Source organism: Acomys minous (genome assembly GCF_964271855.1).
Source record: "Acomys minous genome assembly, chromosome: 9".
NCBI lineage: Eukaryota > Metazoa > Chordata > Mammalia > Rodentia > Muridae > Acomys > Acomys minous.
Window position 1 is genome coordinate 112,534,315 of NC_140490.1, and position 21,390 is coordinate 112,555,704.

General features: G+C 42.9%; 2 protein-coding genes across 6 annotated transcripts in view; one reads left to right on the forward strand and one right to left on the reverse strand.

Moving 5' to 3' along the window:
* The first annotated feature begins 919 nt into the window (after window positions 1-919).
* KRR1 (KRR1 small subunit processome component homolog) lies at window positions 920-16,325 on the forward strand. Of its 3 annotated transcripts, none has more exons than XM_084795130.1 (11): window positions 920-1,073; window positions 4,088-4,260; window positions 4,978-5,112; window positions 5,365-5,490; window positions 5,572-5,655; window positions 6,713-6,769; window positions 7,528-7,698; window positions 9,867-9,944; window positions 10,032-10,125; window positions 11,209-11,388; window positions 15,658-16,325. In XM_084795130.1, the coding sequence occupies exons 1-10, from the start codon at window positions 989-991 to the stop codon at window positions 11,349-11,351; spliced, it is 1,146 nt and encodes a 381-aa protein (XP_084651256.1). In that variant the 5' UTR covers window positions 920-988; the 3' UTR covers window positions 11,352-11,388; window positions 15,658-16,325. The 3 variants fall into 3 exon arrangements, with proteins under 3 accessions (XP_084651256.1, XP_084651257.1, XP_084651255.1); XM_084795131.1 differs by lacking the exon at window positions 15,658-16,325 and adding an exon at window positions 13,083-14,494; XM_084795129.1 differs by lacking the exon at window positions 15,658-16,325 and having other exon boundaries at window positions 11,209-11,796.
* Window positions 12,087-21,390, reverse strand: part of GLIPR1 (GLI pathogenesis related 1) — a 37,313-nt gene continuing 28,009 nt past the window's right edge. For all 3 annotated transcript variants that reach the window (XM_084795132.1, XM_084795133.1, XM_084795134.1), the window contains exons 4-7: window positions 18,915-19,024; window positions 14,502-14,587; window positions 12,429-12,455; window positions 12,087-12,334 (exon numbers count right to left, since the gene is read on the reverse strand). In XM_084795132.1, the coding sequence (XP_084651258.1) occupies window positions 12,180-12,334; window positions 12,429-12,455; window positions 14,502-14,587; window positions 18,915-19,024 (378 nt within the window). In that variant the 3' untranslated portion in view covers window positions 12,087-12,179. The remainder of the gene's footprint in view (window positions 12,335-12,428; window positions 12,456-14,501; window positions 14,588-18,914; window positions 19,025-21,390) is intronic.

Consider the following 21,390-nt stretch of genomic DNA (forward strand, 5'->3'; position numbering starts at 1 on the left):
CTGAGGCCAGTAAGGTCTACTTAGCAAGTTCCAGGACACCGAAGGCTATTGTACTGAGAGACTTTGTCTCATAAAACCAAAATAAATAAACAAAGTTGAAACGGTCCCTAAAATCAATCTGGAAGGTGAGAGTGTTAAACAAAACACAAGGTAGGTTTTCAAATGGGCTAAATAGTGGCAACAACGTATGTGTAAATTTTTATTACTTTTTAATGTTTATTTTATTTTATTTGTTAATGTAAGAGTACATGCCAGAAGAGGGCATCAGATCTTTTTATAGGAGGTCGGGAGCCACCATGTGGTTACTGAGAATTGAACTCAGGACCTTTAGAAGAGGAGACAGTGTTCTTAAACACTGAGCAATCTGTGTTTTGTTTTTAAAGTAATTTTTGAAGTAATAATTTTTATTACTTCAATTTACGATTTCTATTAGATTCCTAATGTTCCTCAAACAAGAATTTTAAGCCGGGAGTGGTGGCGCACGCCTTTAATCTCTATACTCTGGGAGGCAGAAGCAGGCGGATCTCTGTGACTCCAGGCCAGCCTGATTTATAAAGCGAGTCCAGGACAATCAGGCTGCACACAGAAACCCTGTCTCGAAAAAATAAATAAATAAATAAATAAATAAATAAATAAATAAATAAATAAGAATTTTAATAATTCTCTCTTTTTTCTCTCCCTCTCTCTCTCCCCATTTCTCACCCCTCCCATCAGCTCTCAAGAAAGAACTTTCTGTGCTGTTACAAGTAGCAACAATTTAGCGCTTGACACAACAAAACTACAATTCCCAGCTTGCTATCTACCTCCGCGGTTGCAATGCACCCTGGGAAGGAAGTGTCCCCTTTCCCCATTGGCTACTCATCCGTGTGCGCAGAGACTGCGCAGATTGCGTCGGGATTTCACCGGAACTCATTTTGCACTTTAGACATTGTAGCCGGCGGGATTTAGGAACAGTTCCACTTCCTGTGCCACCGGAAGCAATTTTGCGATGGCATCTTCTTCTGTGGACGCGCCCGCCAAAGCAGCTCGAAAAAGCGACTCTCAGCAGCCGAAGCAAAAGCGTGAGAACCAAGGTGAGGCGGTGTGAGACCCGAAGCCTGGAGTTGGTAGATCTTGAAACGTCATTTTTATTTCCTTGGCTGCGCACTTGGGTCAAGCCTCCCGTAGACTGTTAAGTGCCTGCAGCTGCAGTTGCCGGTCGGTGGGTGTTGACTTGTGCCGGCCACGTGTTTTCTAACTCAGTGCTTTTGCCAGGGGCTGACCCTGCCAAGTATAGCTGATGTGCATTTTGTAAAAGTGTGAGGATTCAGAAACGGAGGAAGGCGCGGCAGTGCTTTGCTGCGCTCTGCGGAGGGAAAGTTGTTGAGAAGATGCGGATCAGGTGGGCTAGATAATCCTTAGGTTTCAATGAGGGATAATGATGAAGATTGAGGCACGCAGAAAGGTGGGGGCGGAGCTAAATGGGAAGTTTGCCAGAACTTTTATCAGATTGCTCTATTACTAGTATTACTAGTTGACACAGCTTGGTCTTTAGTTTTGCTTGCTAGTTTGATTTTTGCTGCCCTACTTTGATTGCTCTCTCGCGTTATAATGATAGTTTGGTGTTTTTTTTTTTAATTTTTATTTTTTTATCTACCATCATTATGGAAATGGGAATAGACCGTAAAGAAATGTATGTACGGTTTTGTTTTAATTGTTGCGCTCAAAGACTATGTAAAGTACGGCAGGGACTGTAGACACCGGTAAAAGTTTAAGCCAACGCTTAAATAGTTGACACTCAGACTGTTAGAAAGAGTTAACTGTATTCCACAAGGTTCCCATGTGCCAGTCGCAGATGATAGTTTCCTGTCTGAAATCCGGAGTAACTAGTCCGAATCATTCAAGTTTTCTGTTACCCAGCTTCATCGACCATCATATCGTTAGTTTTCAAGAGAATGCTTCGATTTTTGCCTCTTTTCGAATCACAGAAGAATGAAAGACCTTTGTGCATGCTGTGTCTTTAGTTTCTCATTGGCTACTTAGCCAAGGTGATATTTGTAGGTGTGATTTTATTCTTTCTGCTGCTATGTAATGTTGTTGCCTTGTATGAAAAACATCTTTAAATTCTCCCCTTGGCGGATGTTTGAGTTCTGCCCTCTGCTTGCTATTGCTATTGTAAGCACCTTTGCGGCTGTCTTCTGATAACGTCTAAGGCTTTCTGTAGGAGTATAGGATTGGAATTACAGGGTATCTTCAAGTGTCACACTACCGGAAGGAGCTGTGCCAGCTTTTTCCTTCTTTGTTTTAGGAAAGGTTTATGTAGGCTCATAGAGTGAGAGTACAGACAACCACGCTGCGGAAGCTGTGCCAGTCTGACTCACTAATAGATGAGGTTTCCCATTGCTCCACATCTACAGTAGTTTTTATTATTTGAGTTTCGGAAATGTGCTGTTTCGGAGATAAGAAATTGCATCTGGCGGGAGTGGTGGCGCTCGCCTTTAATCCCTCAATCGGGAGACAGAGGTAGGCAGATAGCTGTGAGTTTGAGGCCAGCCTGGTCTACAAAGTGAGTCCAGGACAGCCAGGGCTACATAGAGAAACCCTGTCTCGAAAAACAAAAACAAACAAACAAAAAAAAAAAAAAAAAGAAGACGAAAAGAAAGAAAGAAAAAAAAAGAAATTGCATCTGACTGTGTTTTTAGTTGGACTTCCGGGGTGACTGGTAAAGTTGCACAGTTTCACATGTGTTGGGGGCCATTTGTGCTTCCTCTGCTGGGAAGGAATCCTTTTCCTTTTTTCCTGTTTCTGTGCTTTGGAAGGTGGTCCCGGAAACGTTACTGACTGATAGCACTTGAAGTGTTTACATTGGACAGCAACTCACTCATAATGAAATTGGAGTGACTAGTGTTTGCAGGATTTTAGTTTGCCCTTTTAAAAAGTAGATATTGGAGAATGGATGGTTTATGAGACGTAATTCTTAGTCTTTTGAGCCAGAAATAACAAAGTGGGTGTGAGTGAAAGTAGAAAGCAAGTTTTTCTTAACAGGGATGGTGACGAGGGCCAAAGACCTGCTCTGCAGACGGCCACGCGGTGCCAGACGAGGCGGCTTAAGCACAGATCTCTGGCCACACCCCAGAGATCCTGATTCATTTGCTGGGATGGATCCCCATACCGCATTTCCAACAAACTCCCACCAGTGTGCTGACGCTACAAGTTCATAGATGCTATCTTTGAGTAGATTAGATTTGAGTGCTTTTTAAAGATCTGGGAAAGAGCTGGATGTGGTGGGATTAAAAGAGCCTTTAATCCTTTAAACCCAGCACTCAGGAGGCAGAAGCAGGTGGATCTCTCTGAGTTCAAGGCCAGCCTGGTCTACAAAGTGAGTCCAGGACAGCCAAGGCTACACAGAGAAACCCTGTCTCAAAAAAGCAAAAAAAAAAAAAAAAAAAAAAAAAAAAAAAAAAAAAAATCTGGGACAAGGAGTTTTAAGAAGTGACACAGGGCTCTCCTGGGGTTTTCATTTAGTTATCAGTGTTTAGGCTATTTCAGCTTTTGTCCCTTTGGCCTGTTAGTCCTTTTGGGTTGACTATATTCTATAAGTAGAAATAATAATAGTGGTTCTTTTACTCATGAAAGATATATAGAAGGATCTTTGTAGAACTGAAATCCTATCACAGAGATTGTTAATTGGCATTATATACCAGATCTACTTTTTAAAGTTTTAGCACACAGGTTCTGTACCACAAAAGTCAGAAAGGTTATTAATATTAAAATGATAAAAGTTTGAGCCATAATATAGTGCATTAAAAGTGTCTTAATAATTGCTGTCTACTAATACATCTCAGAGTGGATAAAAGGAGGCGCCCTTGTCCTTCAAGAACTTGTTCAGATGAGGCGCCTGCAGTGCATCCAGATGGTCCTATATGGCATATATAGGCATAAGGATAATGATGATGTCAGAGGCATGGCCGTCATGATGCTCAATAATGTAAAACCGGGGAAGAGGAAACGAAAGCATGTATTGGACCTCTTAGGGAGATGTGCGCAGAGTGTGCACGGAGAGTGTGGAGGACCATAACACGTGATGTATAAATCCTTTCTTCTGTAGATGAAGCAGAACTCCTCACTGTTCCTGATGGTTGGAAGGAGCCAGCCTTTTCCAAAGAGGACAATCCCAGAGGACTCTTGGAGGAAAGCAGCTTCGCAACCCTGTTCCCCAAATACAGAGAGGCCTACCTGAAAGAGTGCTGGCCGCTGGTGCAGAAAGCCTTGCATGAGCATGTAAGCTTGTTCTAAACAATCCGTGGGGGAGTTTGCTCTTGCTTATGCCTTTACTTGTAATGAACTGTGTGCGCTGGTTCAGGAATGCCAATGTCACTGGGTAATTTGGCATTGAAATTAATGGAAAGAATTTAGGTAAGCTTTGTTCTTACAATTCATTCCTTTTTCATTTTGTGCACAATAAAGTCCTTTGGGAAATTCTTATGCTCTGAATACTTTAGAGGTTTCTTAAAGTGTCTGATGTCACCTGTGTCATCCACATTTCCAAATGCCTTTTGTAGGCAGTGATGGTGACCGGTACTTGGCCAGTTCGAGCCAGGCCATGTTTCAATTCTTGTTTTTGCTCATCGTAAAGCAGAATTCTTCTGAGCATGTCACGAGCCATGGAGGAGCATTTTGCTTTGCTCTCAGAACCCACGTAAACAGCCAAGCATGGGGGCAGAAGACCTGAAACTCACTGGCCGTCAGCAACAGCTCAGAATTTTGAAAGGAAAATTCCTTTCTCAGTCTTGGTTTCAGTTGCCTCAGTTTAAATCCTGCCAAGAATGAAGTTAATCAAATATTCATTGCTTGTGTTTAACTGGCCAGCTTCCTGGGGGAGGCAGTTGAGAGGCTTTGGTGGTTAGCTTACCGGCACAGAGGTTCCCTGTTCGCTTAGGATCTGTTCTATAGGATCTAAAACGGAACCCACCTTTGCTTCTCTCTGTCTTTTTGTAGCACGTGAAAGCAACGCTGGACTTGATAGAGGGCAGCATGACTGTGTGTACAACGAAGAAGACGTTCGATCCTTACATCATCATCAGGGCCAGGGACCTGATAAAGCTCTTGGCGAGGAGCGTTTCCTTTGAGCAGGTATGCCTGCGACATGGGGTTTGTGTTGTGTGCAGTTAATTTGGTGAGCTCTGGGCCAGTGAGGGACTGTTCAAAAAAAAAAAAAAAAGGTGAGCACAGCCTGAGGGAAACATGGGCACTTGTAACACTGTGACTTTCCATCTCTGTGGCTTCCTTCCCATCCTCCCCCAGGTTTTCATGTTTGTCCTTATATTTTATTAGCTGGGCTTAGAAAATTAGAGTGTTGATGCATTTTTTTTTCTCTTATAAAAGGCAGTACGGATACTTCAGGATGACGTTGCATGTGACATCATTAAAATCGGTTCTCTAGTGAGAAACAAAGAGAGATTTGTCAAAAGAAGACAGCGGCTTATTGGACCCAAAGGATCTACACTGAAGGTACTTGTCACCAGTGGGCTGTGAGCGTCTCTTCCATTGGTCTTTCAGGGCACTGAATTTGAATTTGCTGTTTTTGTGCAGGCACTGGAACTCCTGACAAACTGCTACGTTATGGTTCAGGGCAATACTGTCTCAGCCATCGGCCCTTTCAGCGGCCTGAAAGAGGTGAGGACTATGACATTTTCACCATACAAAAGTGACATAACTTGGTTGTAGTATAAGTGATCATTGGGTAATGTCTTATAATCAAAATTTGTAATTTTAGAATGTGCTTTGATTTCTCATTTGGATATTGTGTGCCACATAGCCTGAGGGTGTGCGTCATCACTCCTGGAACCTATGGTGACAACTGTGGAGACATCCACTTCTGAGTTAGGTCTGTGCCGTATCATCCTTCCCATTAAAAGGTTTAAAAGGGCAGTTCAGAAGCTGCAGCTCACCTAAGAGGCCTGCTATCTATCCATTTGGGCATGTGCTCCATACTGGATTCTGAGCAGAGGCCTGCTGTTGTAGTACTGCATGCAACCAGCAGAGGTCAGGCTCAAGCCACCTTTTCTTTTCTTTTGGGGTTTCCATGAACAACTGTTTGGAGACTCCTGAGGAGCATGTTTTCCTGAAAGGCTCTCTTCTGTTTTGAGCTGGATCTGGCTGTGGAGATTGCTTCCTTTTTGGGATGTCTTTTGTAGCATTTCTGTTGCCTCTTTCTCATAAATTGCCTACTTTTTTCTAATGGAGCAATAATAAATACATAATTTAGAATTAAAAAATATTTTACTTATTTCTTACAGTAGATCTGAAATACAGTTTTAGTTCCATCTTACAGATATAAAGCTGAGATGGGAATATTAATTGACTCTTAAATGATGTGGCACTCCCAGGATTATTATTATAATACTCACTATTACACTGCAGTGCCGGAAACCAAACGCAGGCCTTGTGCACTATAGGCAAGCACTCTGCTACTGAGCGCAGCCCCTGTGACAGGATTTGAACCCTTGTCTTTTGACTCGACATCCAGCTGTCTTCTTCTAAATCAGTACCTCTAAGGCACCGAGTGTTATGTTAATTGTTCACCGTAGAGTCGCAGTCATGAGACTTTGTCTGAAGAGGTTGGCTGCTGCTACAGAACTCCTGAAGGAGTTACACTCAGTGTGGCTTACTCCTCTTCTGTCCTGCTTGCTGAAATCTTTGTGACTGCTTCCTTTTTCTTTGTAAATTTCAGGTTCGGAAAGTCGTCCTTGACACCATGAAGAATATCCACCCGATTTATAACATTAAAGTGAGTGCTGACTGTGCGTTATTAATCGTGACTGTCAGACTTCTAACCTCAGACTGTCTGAAAAGTAAATGCTGTGTGAGAGCAGAGCCAGCTTGGGTGAATTGGGAATAGAGTCCGCCCCACCCAACTCCACCCTAGTACTCCTTTGGTGCTTGTAAACTATGGAAAGAGGCACTGTCACTTACTGCAGAGTTCCAGTACAGTGGAAACAAGCCTCCCAAAGCGATAGCAGGCAGAGCAGCAGGGTTCTGTCCATTTGTGAGGGACTGGACTCTGGGGTTGCACTAAAGCTTCGTTTGGGATTTAACGCTTGCACTGTAGCCCCCTTTGGGAGAGGCCTGTTGTGTGGCTGTGTACAGAGCCACTGGCTGGGCTGGGACGCAGCTAGAGTACAGTGCGCTGTTTGGTGCTGGGGGCTTGTGGGGAAGTGACTTACACTGAGGGCCTTTCCCCTGGACCCCTCAGTTGGTACCAAAGCTTCTTACTCCCAGGAAGCACCGGCGAGTTTAGCGCCAACTCTAGCATTAAGTTGAATTTTAAAGTGCGATGGCAGGGAAGCCAAGCTTCATTTTCATATCGTATCTACATTTGATCTAGTGTCTTAGAAACCAGTTGTGCAGGTTTAATTTAATTTAATTGCATTTGATTTCACTCTCCTGAACTCACAAGGAGCTCATCCCTTACTTTTTAGAAGCAACATGTTAACAAATGTATAAATTTTAATATTTTGAATTTTATTTGTATGTATGTACCTAAAGACCTTGATGATTAAACGGGAGTTGGCAAAAGATTCCGAGTTGCGATCACAGAGTTGGGAAAGATTTTTGCCACAGTTCAAGCACAAAAATGTGAATAAACGCAAGGAACCCAAGAAGAAGAGCGTCAAGAAGGAGTACACGCCGTTCCCGCCGCCACAGCCGGAGAGCCAGGTCAGTGCGGCACGTGTCATGGCTGCGTGCAGACGACACTGCCTTACAGTGATTGCTCTTGGAAGTGTTACTGAGAGTTTGGCTGGGGAACTTGGTGACAAGGGTCTGGGAGCAGCCATCACATTGTGAATAACCTGTGTCGGGTGTGCTGTCGGGCAGCCAGTGGTCTGTAGGGAAAAGCTGCCCTGTCATTTAACAGTTTCTGATTGTTTATTACTTTGATAGTCTTATGTCTAACATCCACTTTTTCTAAGTTATGGAGTATATGAGTGCTCTGTTTTCATGCATACCGGAAGAGGACATCAGATCACATTCAGATGGTTGTGAGCCATAATGTGGTTGCTGGGAATTGAACTCAGGAACCTATAGAAGAGCAGCCAGTGCTCTTAACCATTGGCATCTCTCTCCAGCTTGGAGACTTGTTTCTTAATCTCTTTGTTATTGACAGGTTTTTAAATGCCTGGGAATTTCCTTCCCCTCAAATTGTGTAATAACTGCTAGTGAATTCTATATTGAGTTAATACCGGTTTTAATATCCCGTTCTTTCCTAATTGTTTTATTTGAGTCTTTCCCCAACTTTCTTGGTGAGTATAGCTGTTTGATCATTGCTCTGTTCTTCTTCCGTCTTTATTTCTGACTGGTCAGTGGTGTTGGCCCAGAGGCTCCAGGAAAGCTGTTAGGAACCTTAGCAACCGCTCTGTGACACTCACACTGAGTCCCCCAGAGCACTGCACAGTCAGTCAGGTGGAGGGACAGTGCAGGTAAGCAGACCGTTAGGTTGCTCGTCTCCTTTGATGGCAGCATGTAGCTAAGAGTCCAGCAAAGCTTTAGACTCTTTCAGCATGGATAGCTCAAGGTGTGATGCTCAAGCCACAGCTGCTCTGCGGTCCCTTTGTGTACCCATCCCTTTGGGAAGGACAGCAGGAGCCACTTAGGTACCCGCTTCCAGCCCTAGCACGGTTTAAATTCATACATTTGACCATCCCCTTGGTTTCACAGGGAAAGCACCTTGAAGGGGGTACATCCTTGTCACAACACTCATTCCTCATGGTACAGGACACCCAGCAAGAGTCATTATCACTGTGTTAGGCCAGGTCAGGTTCATAGACAGCTAAGTGCAGTTGAATGCCTGTGGTTGGCAGACACAGAAGTATGCAGTGTTTGTGGCCCCTGGGCATAGTGTTAGGTCCTTGTTACTGCTGGGCTGATGTGCAAATTGCTGGTTATTGACCTTAGTGGGTTGCTAGCCTGTAGCGAGGACTGCCAGCACCTCAACTAGTTGGCTGGCTGTTCCCTCACCCATAGCCTTGTAGAGCAGCAGCAGTGTCTCCAAGGTGCTTGGGGTACTGTGTTTCCTTGTGCCACTGCTGTGGGCTTTTAAAGATTAGCATACTTGAGTCGCTCTTGCTGATACCCCATGTTCTCATGCTCATTCACCCCAAAACAGACTTATACACCTGTTACTTTGGTTCCTCTTTGTAGAGGGGAGAGTGGTGTGCAAGGAACCTCCAGTAGCCGCTTTGTAAGTGTCTTGACGCAGCAGTGCTGCCCCTGACTTGTCCTCACCCTCTTCCTGTGACTGGGAGCTTATGAGCTGTTTTATCTGTCTCATCCATGGGTTGGTGTCCTCATGCCTAAACCAATTTCAAGGTTAAGTGAGAAGTTATAAGAATTGAGACAGTGACTTTGATTGGGTCCCCTCTTCTTGTTGCCTCCCCCTCCTCCCCCCCCCCTTTTTTTTTTGAGAGGAGTCCAGTCCCAGTTGCTGGCATTGAGCTTCGTCCTCCTCCCTCAGCCTCCCTGGGTGCCTGGACAAAGGTGTGCTCAGCCACACCTGCCTTCCGGCCTTCCACGGTGGTTCTTCTGTGCCTAGCTTCTTTTCTAAGCCACATTTCACCGTCTCGGAGTCTCAAGGTTTGCCCGACCTCGTCTGATTCCTTTTCACAGTTTGTGAACCCCTGACCTTTGGTCGGACCTGAACTGTCAGCTTTGTGTTTTACAAGTAGCTCCTGTTCCTCTAGCTCCATGTTTGTGTGATATCTCCCTCTTATGTGGCAGCTAATTAGAGGATTGATTCCACAGCTTTTACCCCAAGGCCACTGTGCCTTTCGCAGGAAGTTCCCTGTCTGCGTGATTTCTGATCTAGCTGTAAATACTGTTTCTAATAGGTTGATAAAGAATTGGCTAGTGGTGAATACTTCTTGAAGGCGAATCAGAAGAAGCGGCAGAAAATGGAAGCAATAAAGGTAAGGCTTTGTAGAGCGCACGCACCATTGGCAGCACAGCGCAGCTGGGTGTCATGTGTTTTACTAAGGCGTTTCTCACTGACGTAGGCTAAGCAAGCAGAGGCGCTTACGAAGAGGCAGGAAGAACGAAACAAAGCCTTTGTTCCACCTAAGGAGAAGCCAGCTGTGAAGCCGAAGCAAGGTAAGAGATCTGTGACCTCTGACAAGGAACTGCATACCAGTCTCTAAGAAACAGCTGCTTTCCTAGGGTTTTTATAATCTAGCAAGGAACTGCATACCAGTCTCTAAGAAACAGCTGCTTTCCTAGGGTTTTTATAATCTGACAAGGAACTGCATACCAGTCTCTAAGAAACAGCTGCTTTCCTCGGGCTTTTTATAATTTGGGGATGGCTTCAGGGTCAGCCTCTGCCCTGTCCTGGGGTTGGGTTCTTTATTGGGAAAGATGCAAGCCCAGAGCCATGTGTTGCCTCTGAAGACACCTAAACACTGCTGCCACACCTCAAAGGCCTTTCCCAACTGTGGCTTAAAGCTCACTTCTGTGTTAACATGCAGTTCCCATCAGCTTTAAAGCAAAGAGTAAGTTAATATAAGGTGTCAAGAGGAAAAACTTCATGTCACCCCTTAATCACATATGGCCTCATTTTGATCCAGTCTCCTCATTTTTTGTGTCTGGTGACACTTGTCAGAGTAGCCCTGGGAAGTCGACACTGGCACGTGGTGGGGACATGATTGTTTAAAAATAAGTTTCAAAATAAGTTTCAGTAGTTAAGTACTTTGGTAGCTGGGTAACCATCACTTATGAATAAAGATGTAGCTGCCCCATAGAGTGGAGATTGGAAATGTATGGACATCCAGTGTTTGGGCTGTTTGATGGTAAGAAAAATTTGCATCCTTTAAAAATTGGCCTGTTATGACCACTAGATGATCTTACATTAGTTTTTATTAACAAAGTTCATGTTAAATAAAATACCACTAGATGAATACTTTGATTAGCCTTGTTAAAGTGACTGAAGCTAGAAAGGCTGTATGCCTAATGTTTTTTCATTCAGTGTAATTTAAAATTGGCTTACTAGTGAATACTCTTATTTAAATTTCCAAAATATAAATGACTTTGTATTTTGTAATTTGTTAGTACAAACGGAGTTTGACTGTAACTGAGTTCAGGATACTGCCATGTCATTTCATCTGTATGAATTGTTCTCTCAATTTGAAAGTTCTTAAACAGGTAGAATCTGAAATGGTCATATATTTAAATTTTTTGCAGCTTCTACTGAAACTAAGATTGATATCGCTGCTATCAAGGAAAAGGCTAAGAAAGCGAAGACCAAGAAACTGGGCGCTCTTACAGCGGAGGAAGTGAAGCTTAAGATGGAGGCTGATGAAAAGAAACAGAAGAGAAAAAAGTAACACTGGAAAAAAAAAAACCCGGAACTGAACTTTCAAGGTATTTCCTTTTGTAAAGGATTTTGAGATATGAAGGCTTTAGCTGCCTCACCTGGAGTCGTCAAACTCAGTCATGAGCTGGCTTTCTTCTGTTCTTGGATGTACCCTTTGTAAAGACGTTCTGCATATATATTCTAAAGTTTGTGTGGGACGGTGGTAGATACTTTAGTGCACATTGTACCCAACCAGTTCCAGCTAGGTTTTGCCCACTTGTTTTAGGAATACCATTTTTTGTTTTAATTATATAGCTCTTTGGAACAGACTATTGTTCATCAAGTCCAGTGTTTGTTGTCACTGGTTAGTCTATAAATACACATTTTAGTGCTTTCTTTCTCTTTTGCTAGTGGCAAATATTCTGGCTTACTTCTTTTGTAATTTTAAATAAAATCTCTCAGTCACTATTATTCTATTCTGACTCGGACCAGAAAAATGTACGTAGCTATCTCCCCTGCGTGTGCATGCATGAGCACTACACGCACACCTGCTGCCCACTAAAGCCAGAAGAGGGCGCTGGATTTGCAGGAACTGGAGGTAGACGGCTAGTGAGACACCAATTGAGTGCTGGAGGCCAACCGCCACCAATCCTCTGAAACCCTGGGGGAAAGCACTTGCTGAAAGCCTCGCTGTGGCCGTCTGGACAGTCTGAGTCATAAAGCAGAGAGATGAGTTTACCCTGTAGACTTTGGAAACTAAGCCCTTCTTTTGACCAAGGCTTTATTGAAACATTTTCCTCAAACACTGTAAAATAGCCACATGGAAATAAGCCCCTCTCCCCCATCCCCAACCATGGCATTAGTCCAAAAGAATTAAATTAGGGTATTTGTGCTTTACCCAAATGGTAATCAGAACAGACAGTAGTAGTAGAACTGACTTGGCAATGAGAAAGAGAGATGTGTATCTGTTTCGCGGATTTATGGGCCGATCTGGATCATCTACAGAGTAGTAACCTGTGGAATAAACAAGAGTGGGCTCTTAGTTTCTCCTCATGTGCTAACCCAGCCACACAGTGCCTCGTGAAAAGCTGAAGGTTTGCATACGTACGTGAGACCTGGTCTCGTTGTTGGTTAACTGTGAAGCCAGAATTAAGAAAAGGTTGGTTAGGTATAGGTAGTATGTAGGCATGTACACATGTATGTTTCCAACTACAGCTTTCTACGGACTTGACTTGCCCTTTAAGTACAGTGATTTTCAAAGATCAATAAAGGTCTTGCTTAGTATTGTTTAGTTCTCCCACCCTAGACAGGGGTCTCTGTGTAGCCTTGGCTGTCCTGGACTCACTTTGTAGACCAGGCTGGCCTCGAACTCACAGAGATCTGCCTGCCTCTGCCTACCGAGTGCTGGGATTAAAGGCATGTGCCACCACGCCCAGCCCTTTTCAGTTTTTTTTTTATACAAACTTAATATGTGAATTTTTATACAAAAGAAATTGTGCCATAATGAATGGAAATGTCATTTAATATGCCACAGCTACCAGATGAACCCTTTTTTGTGCTGTGGGTGAAACTTAAGATTAAAATAAATTATTTGTTTTAAGTAATAAAATTAAAGTGTTTTCTAAGCTCCTCCTCATGTAGAGTGATATTGTTTAGAGTGAATGAGGCAGCGGTTTCTCTCCCAGCCCAGTACAGCATCAGAGCCTCCACGGGGCATCCGGCTTATCTAAAGTCATAATTCTGTCTCTTTTTCTGACTTCAGATTTTGGTATTCAGAGCACTGGGAAAGGAGAGTTCCTGGACCACTTTTGGTCTTCTAGCTTGCTTTTACATGGGCTGCTGTGGAGCGCCTGGGATGGACCATTTAGGAGCTGGTTCTGGGCACTTGTGAGCATCTCTGGTCATTGTACCCGAGCCCGGGCTGAGTGCCATGATCCTAACTTCTTTTGACAGTTATATCAGTGAATTTGAAGGCATGGTGTTTGTTTTTCCCACGTGTACCTGAAGAGTCATACATCCATGATTCACGTAGGGAAACAAATGGACATCCATGTACCAGCTAAAACCACCTCATGTGCCACTCACATGTCCATCTATTGCACAGTAGTGTTGCATAGTGATGCTGTGTGCTTAACGGATGATAAACAAGAGATGGTGGGATTTTAGGTTTTCATTTAACCGTGTAATTTGTCAGTTAGGTTCTGTTAAATAAAAGCTTTTATCTTACAGTGTTTATCCCCTCAACCTCACCATAAAAGGTGGGGTGGTTATTCTTCAACTAGAAACCTGATTTTTCAGTATTGGTACAAAAAAAAGTAAGATGCTTTCAAGTGGGCCAACATATTTAAGCAGTGTGTAAGTTGAGCTTTATAAATAGAAAGTTAGTGACAATCTAGAATGTATTGAAGTCATCTAAAGTAAATGTCTTGTGAGTACCGTGCAAGTTTGTGTCCAGAGAGTTCAGGGGTTTTCATTATTGCACTGCAGCCATCAAGTGTAGATAGACACCATCCCAAGTTAGCGCTCTACAGGTCGACAGCTAAAGCACTGCCAGCACTTTCATGCTGTGGCAGATACTATTAATTGAGATAGTTCATTGAATGACTTCACTCCCTGTATGATGTGGTGGTGTATGCCTTCTATTGAGGAAATGGGTACAGAGCGATGGCCAGGGTCACAGGTAGAACTAACTCTTCATTAGTTGGCACTTTTAGCATGTATATGTTGCTGCATTTCCTGATGGTAAATATGAGTTAAAAAATTTCATGGATTGGGGGAAAAATGGGTCAGGTATGATTTCATACCTGGAAAAAAAGTTTGTTTAAATGGGGGAAAAGAGGACAGCTTAGGGGAGTTTACGTCTAGAAGGGACTTGGGAATTATGTGTACAACGGACACTTGCTAGCAGGATTCATACAGTGAAACTTGCACCACTGCCCCCCTTCTTTTCTAAGCACCCCTTATCCCAGCCTGGATGCTACGAGGTAGTTTATTACAGGTATGGCACAGAGGAACCACAGGGTCGGAATAACCACAGTAGCTCTGGTTTCCCTTCACACCGTGGGGAGTTAGGGCCTAGAACAGTGAGCTGTTATGTCACAGCTTTCTAGAAAATAGCTACTGGATAAGACAAGTACTTATTATACCTTAGTTCTATGGAAAGTATTGTTATCTTACTTACTGCAGAGGTTGTTCAGACACTTGTCGTCTTTTGGGCATTTACTGCAAGTGGTACCTTGTTGATATGGATGCGTTGGGTAATTTCCTCTGTAAAGCAGATGACTGTTAGTAGAAGCCCCCAACACAATTGTTCCTTACACCAAATGCCTGCCCAGATCCCGAATGATGATGGGATGGATGAAGATTCAGGAGGCTAATAAAACGCATGGAGATGGAAGCAAGTACAAGGTTGCCAGTGTCTGAAGGGATCGTGTAATGCGCCTGTGTCTAGGGACCTTGTATAATGTACGCCATTGCATTGACTTCTGAGATGACTGAGAATGAATTATTTTTGTTTCTGTTTAGCAGGTAAGGAAACTGAAGATCTGAGCTTCATAACTTGCCAGGGATCTCAGTGTGTGTGTGTGTGTGTGTGTGTGTGTATGTGTGTGTGTGTGTATGAATCAGGAAGAAATGTAGAAATGCCTTACGTTGGGCTCTACTTAACCCATAGCCTATGTGATTACTTTCAAGCACTACCTATGGTAGAAAAGCTGTTATACTTTATATGTGTTGTCAACGTACCAGCCATCATAGTTTTTACTGGGCTGGGGTAATGATCTTCAAAAGAAAAAGATGGGAAATTTAGAAACAATTCATTTGCATATAAATGTGATAGCAACTGATAATTGTTACATAATTAAAAATCTGAGGGACAGAGAGAGCTCAGTAATTGCTATCAAACATGTTTGGACTATTTTCTATTATTTCATCCATTGTAGGCAAATAAATACTCAGCCTCAACCCCCCAAAATATTAATTTCTGAAGCAACTTAGCTTGAAGCCAAATGAGATTAGAAGATTAGAAGATGCAGGTGTACATGTGTGAAATGAAATGGAACATGCTTGGGGTGTCTTTCATTGTTAGAAAGCCCAACACACAGTGAGCGGCTTAAGTTGTAGAAGGATTTTGATTAAATTATGGTTACCTTATTTTTAAACTGTGCATTCCAAACTAAAATAAAAGGGAAAAATACCACTTAAGAAATTGGCAGATTAATTTTGCAAAAAACATGAAACCAGAAAGGCTTGGATTTGTTTGGGTGGGTGTACTTAAGATAAAGATTTTACCATATTCTGCCTAGTGAAGAAGCAAAATGTTTTTGTTATTGCCCTAGAAACCTGAGAGAGAAGAGGTTTGGTACCCTGGGGAAGAGGAGAGACAAGATGAGTGTGCATAAAGGTCCTCCAGGGGACAGCCTAGGGCAGTGGTGCCCGAAGAACACTGGCCTATCTTAGTGGTCAAACCTTACTCCCTCCCTGGTTCTGTGAGCCCTTCTTGCACCCTACTCTGTACCATGAAGAGAGACACCATGACTAAGGCGGCTCTTAATTGGGGGCAGCATTTAATTGGGTTGCTTACAACTTCAGAGCCCTGAGCCTGTTACCATCACGCTGGCAGCATGGCACAAAGGCAGGCAGAGTGCTGAGAAGCAGCTGAGGTCTGCATCCCGACCCAGAGGCAGAGAGACTGAGCTCGGCATGGCATGGGCCTTTGAAACCTCAAAGCTACCCCAGTGACACACTTCCTCCATCGAGGCCACACCTCCTCATCCCTTTATGTACATACGCTTCATGAGTACAACTTTCAAGATCAAGACTGGCTGGCTCGTTTGAAGGCCAGTAAAGACTATTTATTAAAAAGACTGATCTATGAAGTTATTTTATACCAGCCTAATAATCTAGTTCAAAATTTGATACAATTCTGAAGATAGCATGGATCCATACTAGAATTCATATTTGGACTTAGTGTTATAAAAATAAATATTTTAATCAATAACTGCTAGGTACTGTCTATACTTCTTATTTCTAGATTGTTCTCCTATGTAACTTTTACAGCTATAGGAAGTGGTTGGTACTGCTGTCGTTTTTGACTTTTTGGGTACAACAGATTCAGAGACCAATGTGAGGCCACACAGTATTCCAATGGCCCTACCCTACCCTTCTAAGGTCATGAAGGATTGTCACTGGTTCAGTTACAGTTTTGGCTACTTTTTCTGTTGTTTCTCTTTGCAGATGAGATTTTTAAGTCAAAACTATTCTTTTCTAACAAACACTTGACTTTAGTTCCTCCCTCTGGTTTGCATACTATCAGAATATTGACTACCTCCCCAGAACAATAATTATGAAAAAAATGAGTTTGTTCCAGTTCAGCCAAGCAAAACTCAGGGCAGCAAATATAAGGAAAATGGTTACACATGACAAGGGTTTAAATCCCTAAAATATACACAACTGTAAATCTCACTAAGAAAATCACCACAGTAGAAGAATGGGGGGGGGGGGATGGAGAGGTGGCTCAGAGGTTAAGGGCACTGCATGCTCTTCCAAAGGTCCTGAGTTCAATTCCCAGCAACCACATGGTGGCTCACAACCATCTATAATGAGATCTGGTGCCCTCTTCAGCTGTGCAGGTGTACATGCAGGCAGAACACTGTATACATAAGAAATAAATCTTAAAAAAAAGAATGGGCAAGCAATATAATTCACAAAAGAAGATGTAAATGAAGAAAAGCTAAACTGCAATAAAACTTCAATTGAAAAACCCAGGAAGTCAAACAAGAAGCTCAGAGGAAAACCTCACCCATGGACTGCAGCAAGAGAAAGAGTACTAGTTAAAGATAATGTTATACACACACACAACCCAGGAAGAAAATATCCAGGATATCTGGTATACTATGAAAAGACCTACAAATAATAGGTATTGAAGGAAAAGAAACCCAGGTCAAAAGCAGAGAAAATGTGTTTTTGTTTTCATTTTAAGTTTAAAAAAAAGTTTTCCCAATCTAAAGAAAGAGAACTCTGTTATTCTGTTATCAAGGTGCAGGAGTCATACAGAATACCATATAGACACAGAAGAAACTCCTCATGACATAGTGATCAGCACAGGCCCTTCAAAATAATACCTGACTTCACTGGTGACTTTACAAGTTCCGAACGAGCAGAGATGCTCACCAAGACTACTATACCCAACAAAACTGTCGGTTCTAATCAAAGGAGGAAATCTTAGCGTGAATGTGCTCTAAGATGCTTGACATAGGATGCTGGAAGGTATATGTCAGTCTGAAGAGAAGATTAAACATACCTGAAAGAATGAACACAAGGAATAAACAATCCTAGAGCAGTTAACCAAGAGAGAGTTGAGAAACTACCACAACAAACTAACAGGGATTAATAAACATTGTTAAGTAATAATTATCATCTCAATTGCTAACAAAAAGTCAAAGACTACCAGGTTGGAGTAGAAATCAAGATCCAGTGTTTTGCTTCCTCCAAGAAACACCTCAGCATGAAAAACATAGCACCTTGAAAAGGTATTCTAAGTGAACATAACTAAAAACCCAGCAGACAGCTATTTTAACACACAACTTAATAGACTTCAAACCAAAGCTTATCAGGACAGGGAATGACACTTATATTTATTCACTAAGGGAAAAGTCCACCAAGAGGACATTACAGTTCTAAACATTTAAACTCCCAATACCACCAAATCTTACAAAAGAAAACATGTTTAGAGCTAAAATGACATTGACCCTAACACAGTGGTAATGGGTGGCTTTATACCCCACTCCCATCCCTAGGTCATACAGACAAAAACTAAATAGACACAGCCAGGAGTTAAATGGGATATAACATATGTTTACAGAACATCACACCCAGACACTAAATGTACTTTCTTCTCAGCAGCCCATGGCACTTCCCCCCAGTTGACTACACACTAGGACACAAAGCAACTCTTGAGAAACATAGGAACAACTGAAATGATGTGCATTCTGTACAGAAGGAAGATAGCAAGAACGAGCCAGCACATGCGACCTGTGGGACGTTCACACACAGAATGAGTCAGCATCGCCTGCCATTGTGTTTAGAGTCATCGAAAGCAAGCTTCAAAACATTGATTTCTGACCTGACCAGAGTTTTCCGAGTATGTGATTCATGAGCAAAGTAGAATCACTTTTCTCATCTCCAGGAGGGAGAAACGGTTTCTAGCTGACAAATTCAACGGTCTAACATAGTGAAGTAATTAGGATGAACAGAGCAATTCTGTGTTCTTTGTTTTGAAGTGCTGAAACAGTATTGCCTGACAAAACAATAAGCTAATGTCAACCCTCCTTCCTTGTATTATCAATATATCAATTTATGTCCCTGGTGAGCATTTTAGTCTTGCTACCCTTAAGAGATGAATGCTTTTGTAGCGTTTTAAAGCACGTGTGCACACACATTCACACACACAATGTATTAGAACATCAGTGTAGTGAGTCTCTGAACAAGGGATTTAGAGGCCTTCAGATTCCTCCCTTATGCCTTTTCTAGATTTTCTATATTAAGAATGAAAACCTATGTTAGTATATTTTTAGAACTTAATTCAGGCACTTACGCTGGTCCATAGTTGCATATAAAATGGGCTGCATTCGGATAATTAAAGCCAGACACTTTGGGGCAAAACTGCACCGCACAGCCAATCTTGTAACTATCTGCCCAAACAACCTGAAAGTACAAGAAGATTTTCCATAGAAATGGTGAAATGAACAGTTAGTTATGATCCTTCCCATTATGGGAAGACGTATCTGCTCTTAGTTTGTACAACAACCTCTACATAAGGAAATTTTAGGCACTCAAAATTCAGCTGGAAACAAGTCTTGAATTATAATCCCAGTACAGTGTGCATGGGCGCATGTGTAAAATAAACATGTTCATGACAAGATGATATTGTAGACAGCTGCTATAGGGTCCCTGCAGGTGTCACTGCTGGCAGGGCAATGAACCACGGAAAGGTGAAAATGAAAACCAGAGACAGCTGGACTTGGTCAGATTGGATTAAAACTTGGAGAGTCTGATGCCCATGGTTTAATTCTCATGCACATTTCAACACAAAGCGGGGGTGGGGGGAGGGTGGCCGGGGAGGGGAAGAGGGGGGAAAGTCTCCACATGATCATTCTCAAAACAAAGCCTCAGGATAGCTACACTGAGATTCCCTTGGGAAGTAGCAAATCACCCGTGACCTTTACAATAAGAATGAATTCTATTGGCTGATAAGCAGTGCTCACGGCTAGGGCCTTGAGTAGAAATGGGTCTGTAAGAAGCATACGCATGGATTCTATCGGTGGAGGATGTCAAGGTACATGGGGTCTCTTTGGTAAGGATGAGTTAAGAGACAAAGCCCAGGATGAGAGCCCAAACAATTCTCAGGATTCGGGGGAAGTTGAAGTGGAGGCTGGCTCCTAATAGAATAGCAGAAGATCACCAGGGTTGTTTGTCCACTTTCACGCCGGCATTCTAGGTGACCAGACATCGTTCTTCCTTCCACTGAAGACAGCAAGCCTGTGTGCTCGACAATCCTGCTTTCTTCAACGCTAAGCCGAGCACTTCCTATGGAAAGCTAGTACAATGGAATAAAACTGGGTAACTTGGTGGAGTGTCCGAAGGGAAGAAAGCAGCAGATGATTCAAAGGCTTGCTTAGGGAAGACATAGCTGCAGTGACCTTTGAACTGAGATGTGAGCATGAGGATGTAGACTGAGAATAAACACCAGAAGACTTGGGCTGGAGAGATGGCTCAGAGGTTAAGGGCACTGACTGCTCCTCCAAAGGTCCTGAGTTCAATTCCCAGCAACCACATGGTGGCTCACAACCATCTATAATGTTATCTGATTCCCTCTTCTGGCCTGCAGGTGTACATGCAGGCAGAACACTACACATAATAAATAAATATTAAAAAAAAAAAACATCAGAAGACTTGGGCAATGGACGAGATCCAGTCTCAGGGATCCTGGAGTACAAATTGTTTGACATGTTAGAGTGGCAGAAAAAAAGACAAGTGGGGGCACAATCTGATTGGGGGGACAGTCATAGACGATCCGATCAAAGGCAGCAGACTGAAGGAGTTCTGTTAGGTAAGGAAAACACACTTTCTGGGTTCACTTGGGACTTATTAGATGACTGAGATGATTGGGGGAGGGGAGGCAACTCTGGAAGTTGTTTCCGAATGAATACATGGTGACTCACTCTTGGGTGATGGAATTCCTGGAAACCGATGGAGGTCATGAGTCACAAGAATTGCTGAAAACACTTTATTTCGTTCTGAGTGTTGGGGGAGCATTTGGGCTTGGGACTCAAGCGACATTTTTTTTTTTTTTTTTTGAGACAGAAAACTAGGGAATAAGCAAGGTTAATAGGACCGTGGGCACAAGGTCCTATTCAAAACATGTTCATTTTGAGCTGCCTTTTATGTATTCCATAACTGCTGGGCTTAACCATCTGCAGTTCAGAGGATGGGGTGACACCAGAGATAGAAATCTTGAGGGCACACAGCTAAATACGACAGTAGAGGCAGAGGTAGTAGAAACAAAGGAAAACTGCAAACCCGGCTTAAGAAACTATTATAGCAGTCAGTAAAACAGATGTAAAATGTGGTCCCTGATATTGAGGAAACGGACAACAGAACTGGTTCCCAAGAAGGCAGCTGTGCTGTCAGACTGGGCCCAATGCTCAAGGGAGCTCCAGGCTTAGTCTAAATCAGTATGTGGCTGCTTATTCAGCAACTCCAGTGGTATTTTCTCCCCTCTCTCCCTCTCCCTCTCTCCCTCTCTCCCCCTCTCACCCCCCTCTCTCTCCCCCCTCTCTGTTTTTGGAAAGATGTATGTGGACAAAAGGGAATCTCCATTCACTGCTGGTGGGAGCGCAAACTAACCCAGACACTGTGGAAATTGGTGTGGAGGTTTCTCAGAAAACTCAAGTAGATCTACCATGTGACCTAGCTGTGCGGCATTCCCAACGGACTCAAGTCATCGTATTACAGACACACTTGCCCATTGATATTTATCATAGCACTGTTCACAATAGCTATGTTATGGA

What these genes read in the sequence shown, in the direction of transcription:
- KRR1 (XM_084795130.1), top strand. Translation starts at nt 989, where the DNA reads ATGGCATCTTCTTCTGTGGACGCGCCCGCCAAAGCAGCTCGAAAAAGC. An exon ending in AGAAAATGGAAGCAATAAAG is followed by an intron (nt 9,945 to 10,031) that starts GTAAGGCTTTGT and finishes TCACTGACGTAG; the next exon opens with GCTAAGCAAGCAGAGGCGCT. An exon ending in AGCTGTGAAGCCGAAGCAAG is followed by an intron (nt 10,126 to 11,208) that starts GTAAGAGATCTG and finishes AATTTTTTGCAG; the next exon opens with CTTCTACTGAAACTAAGATT.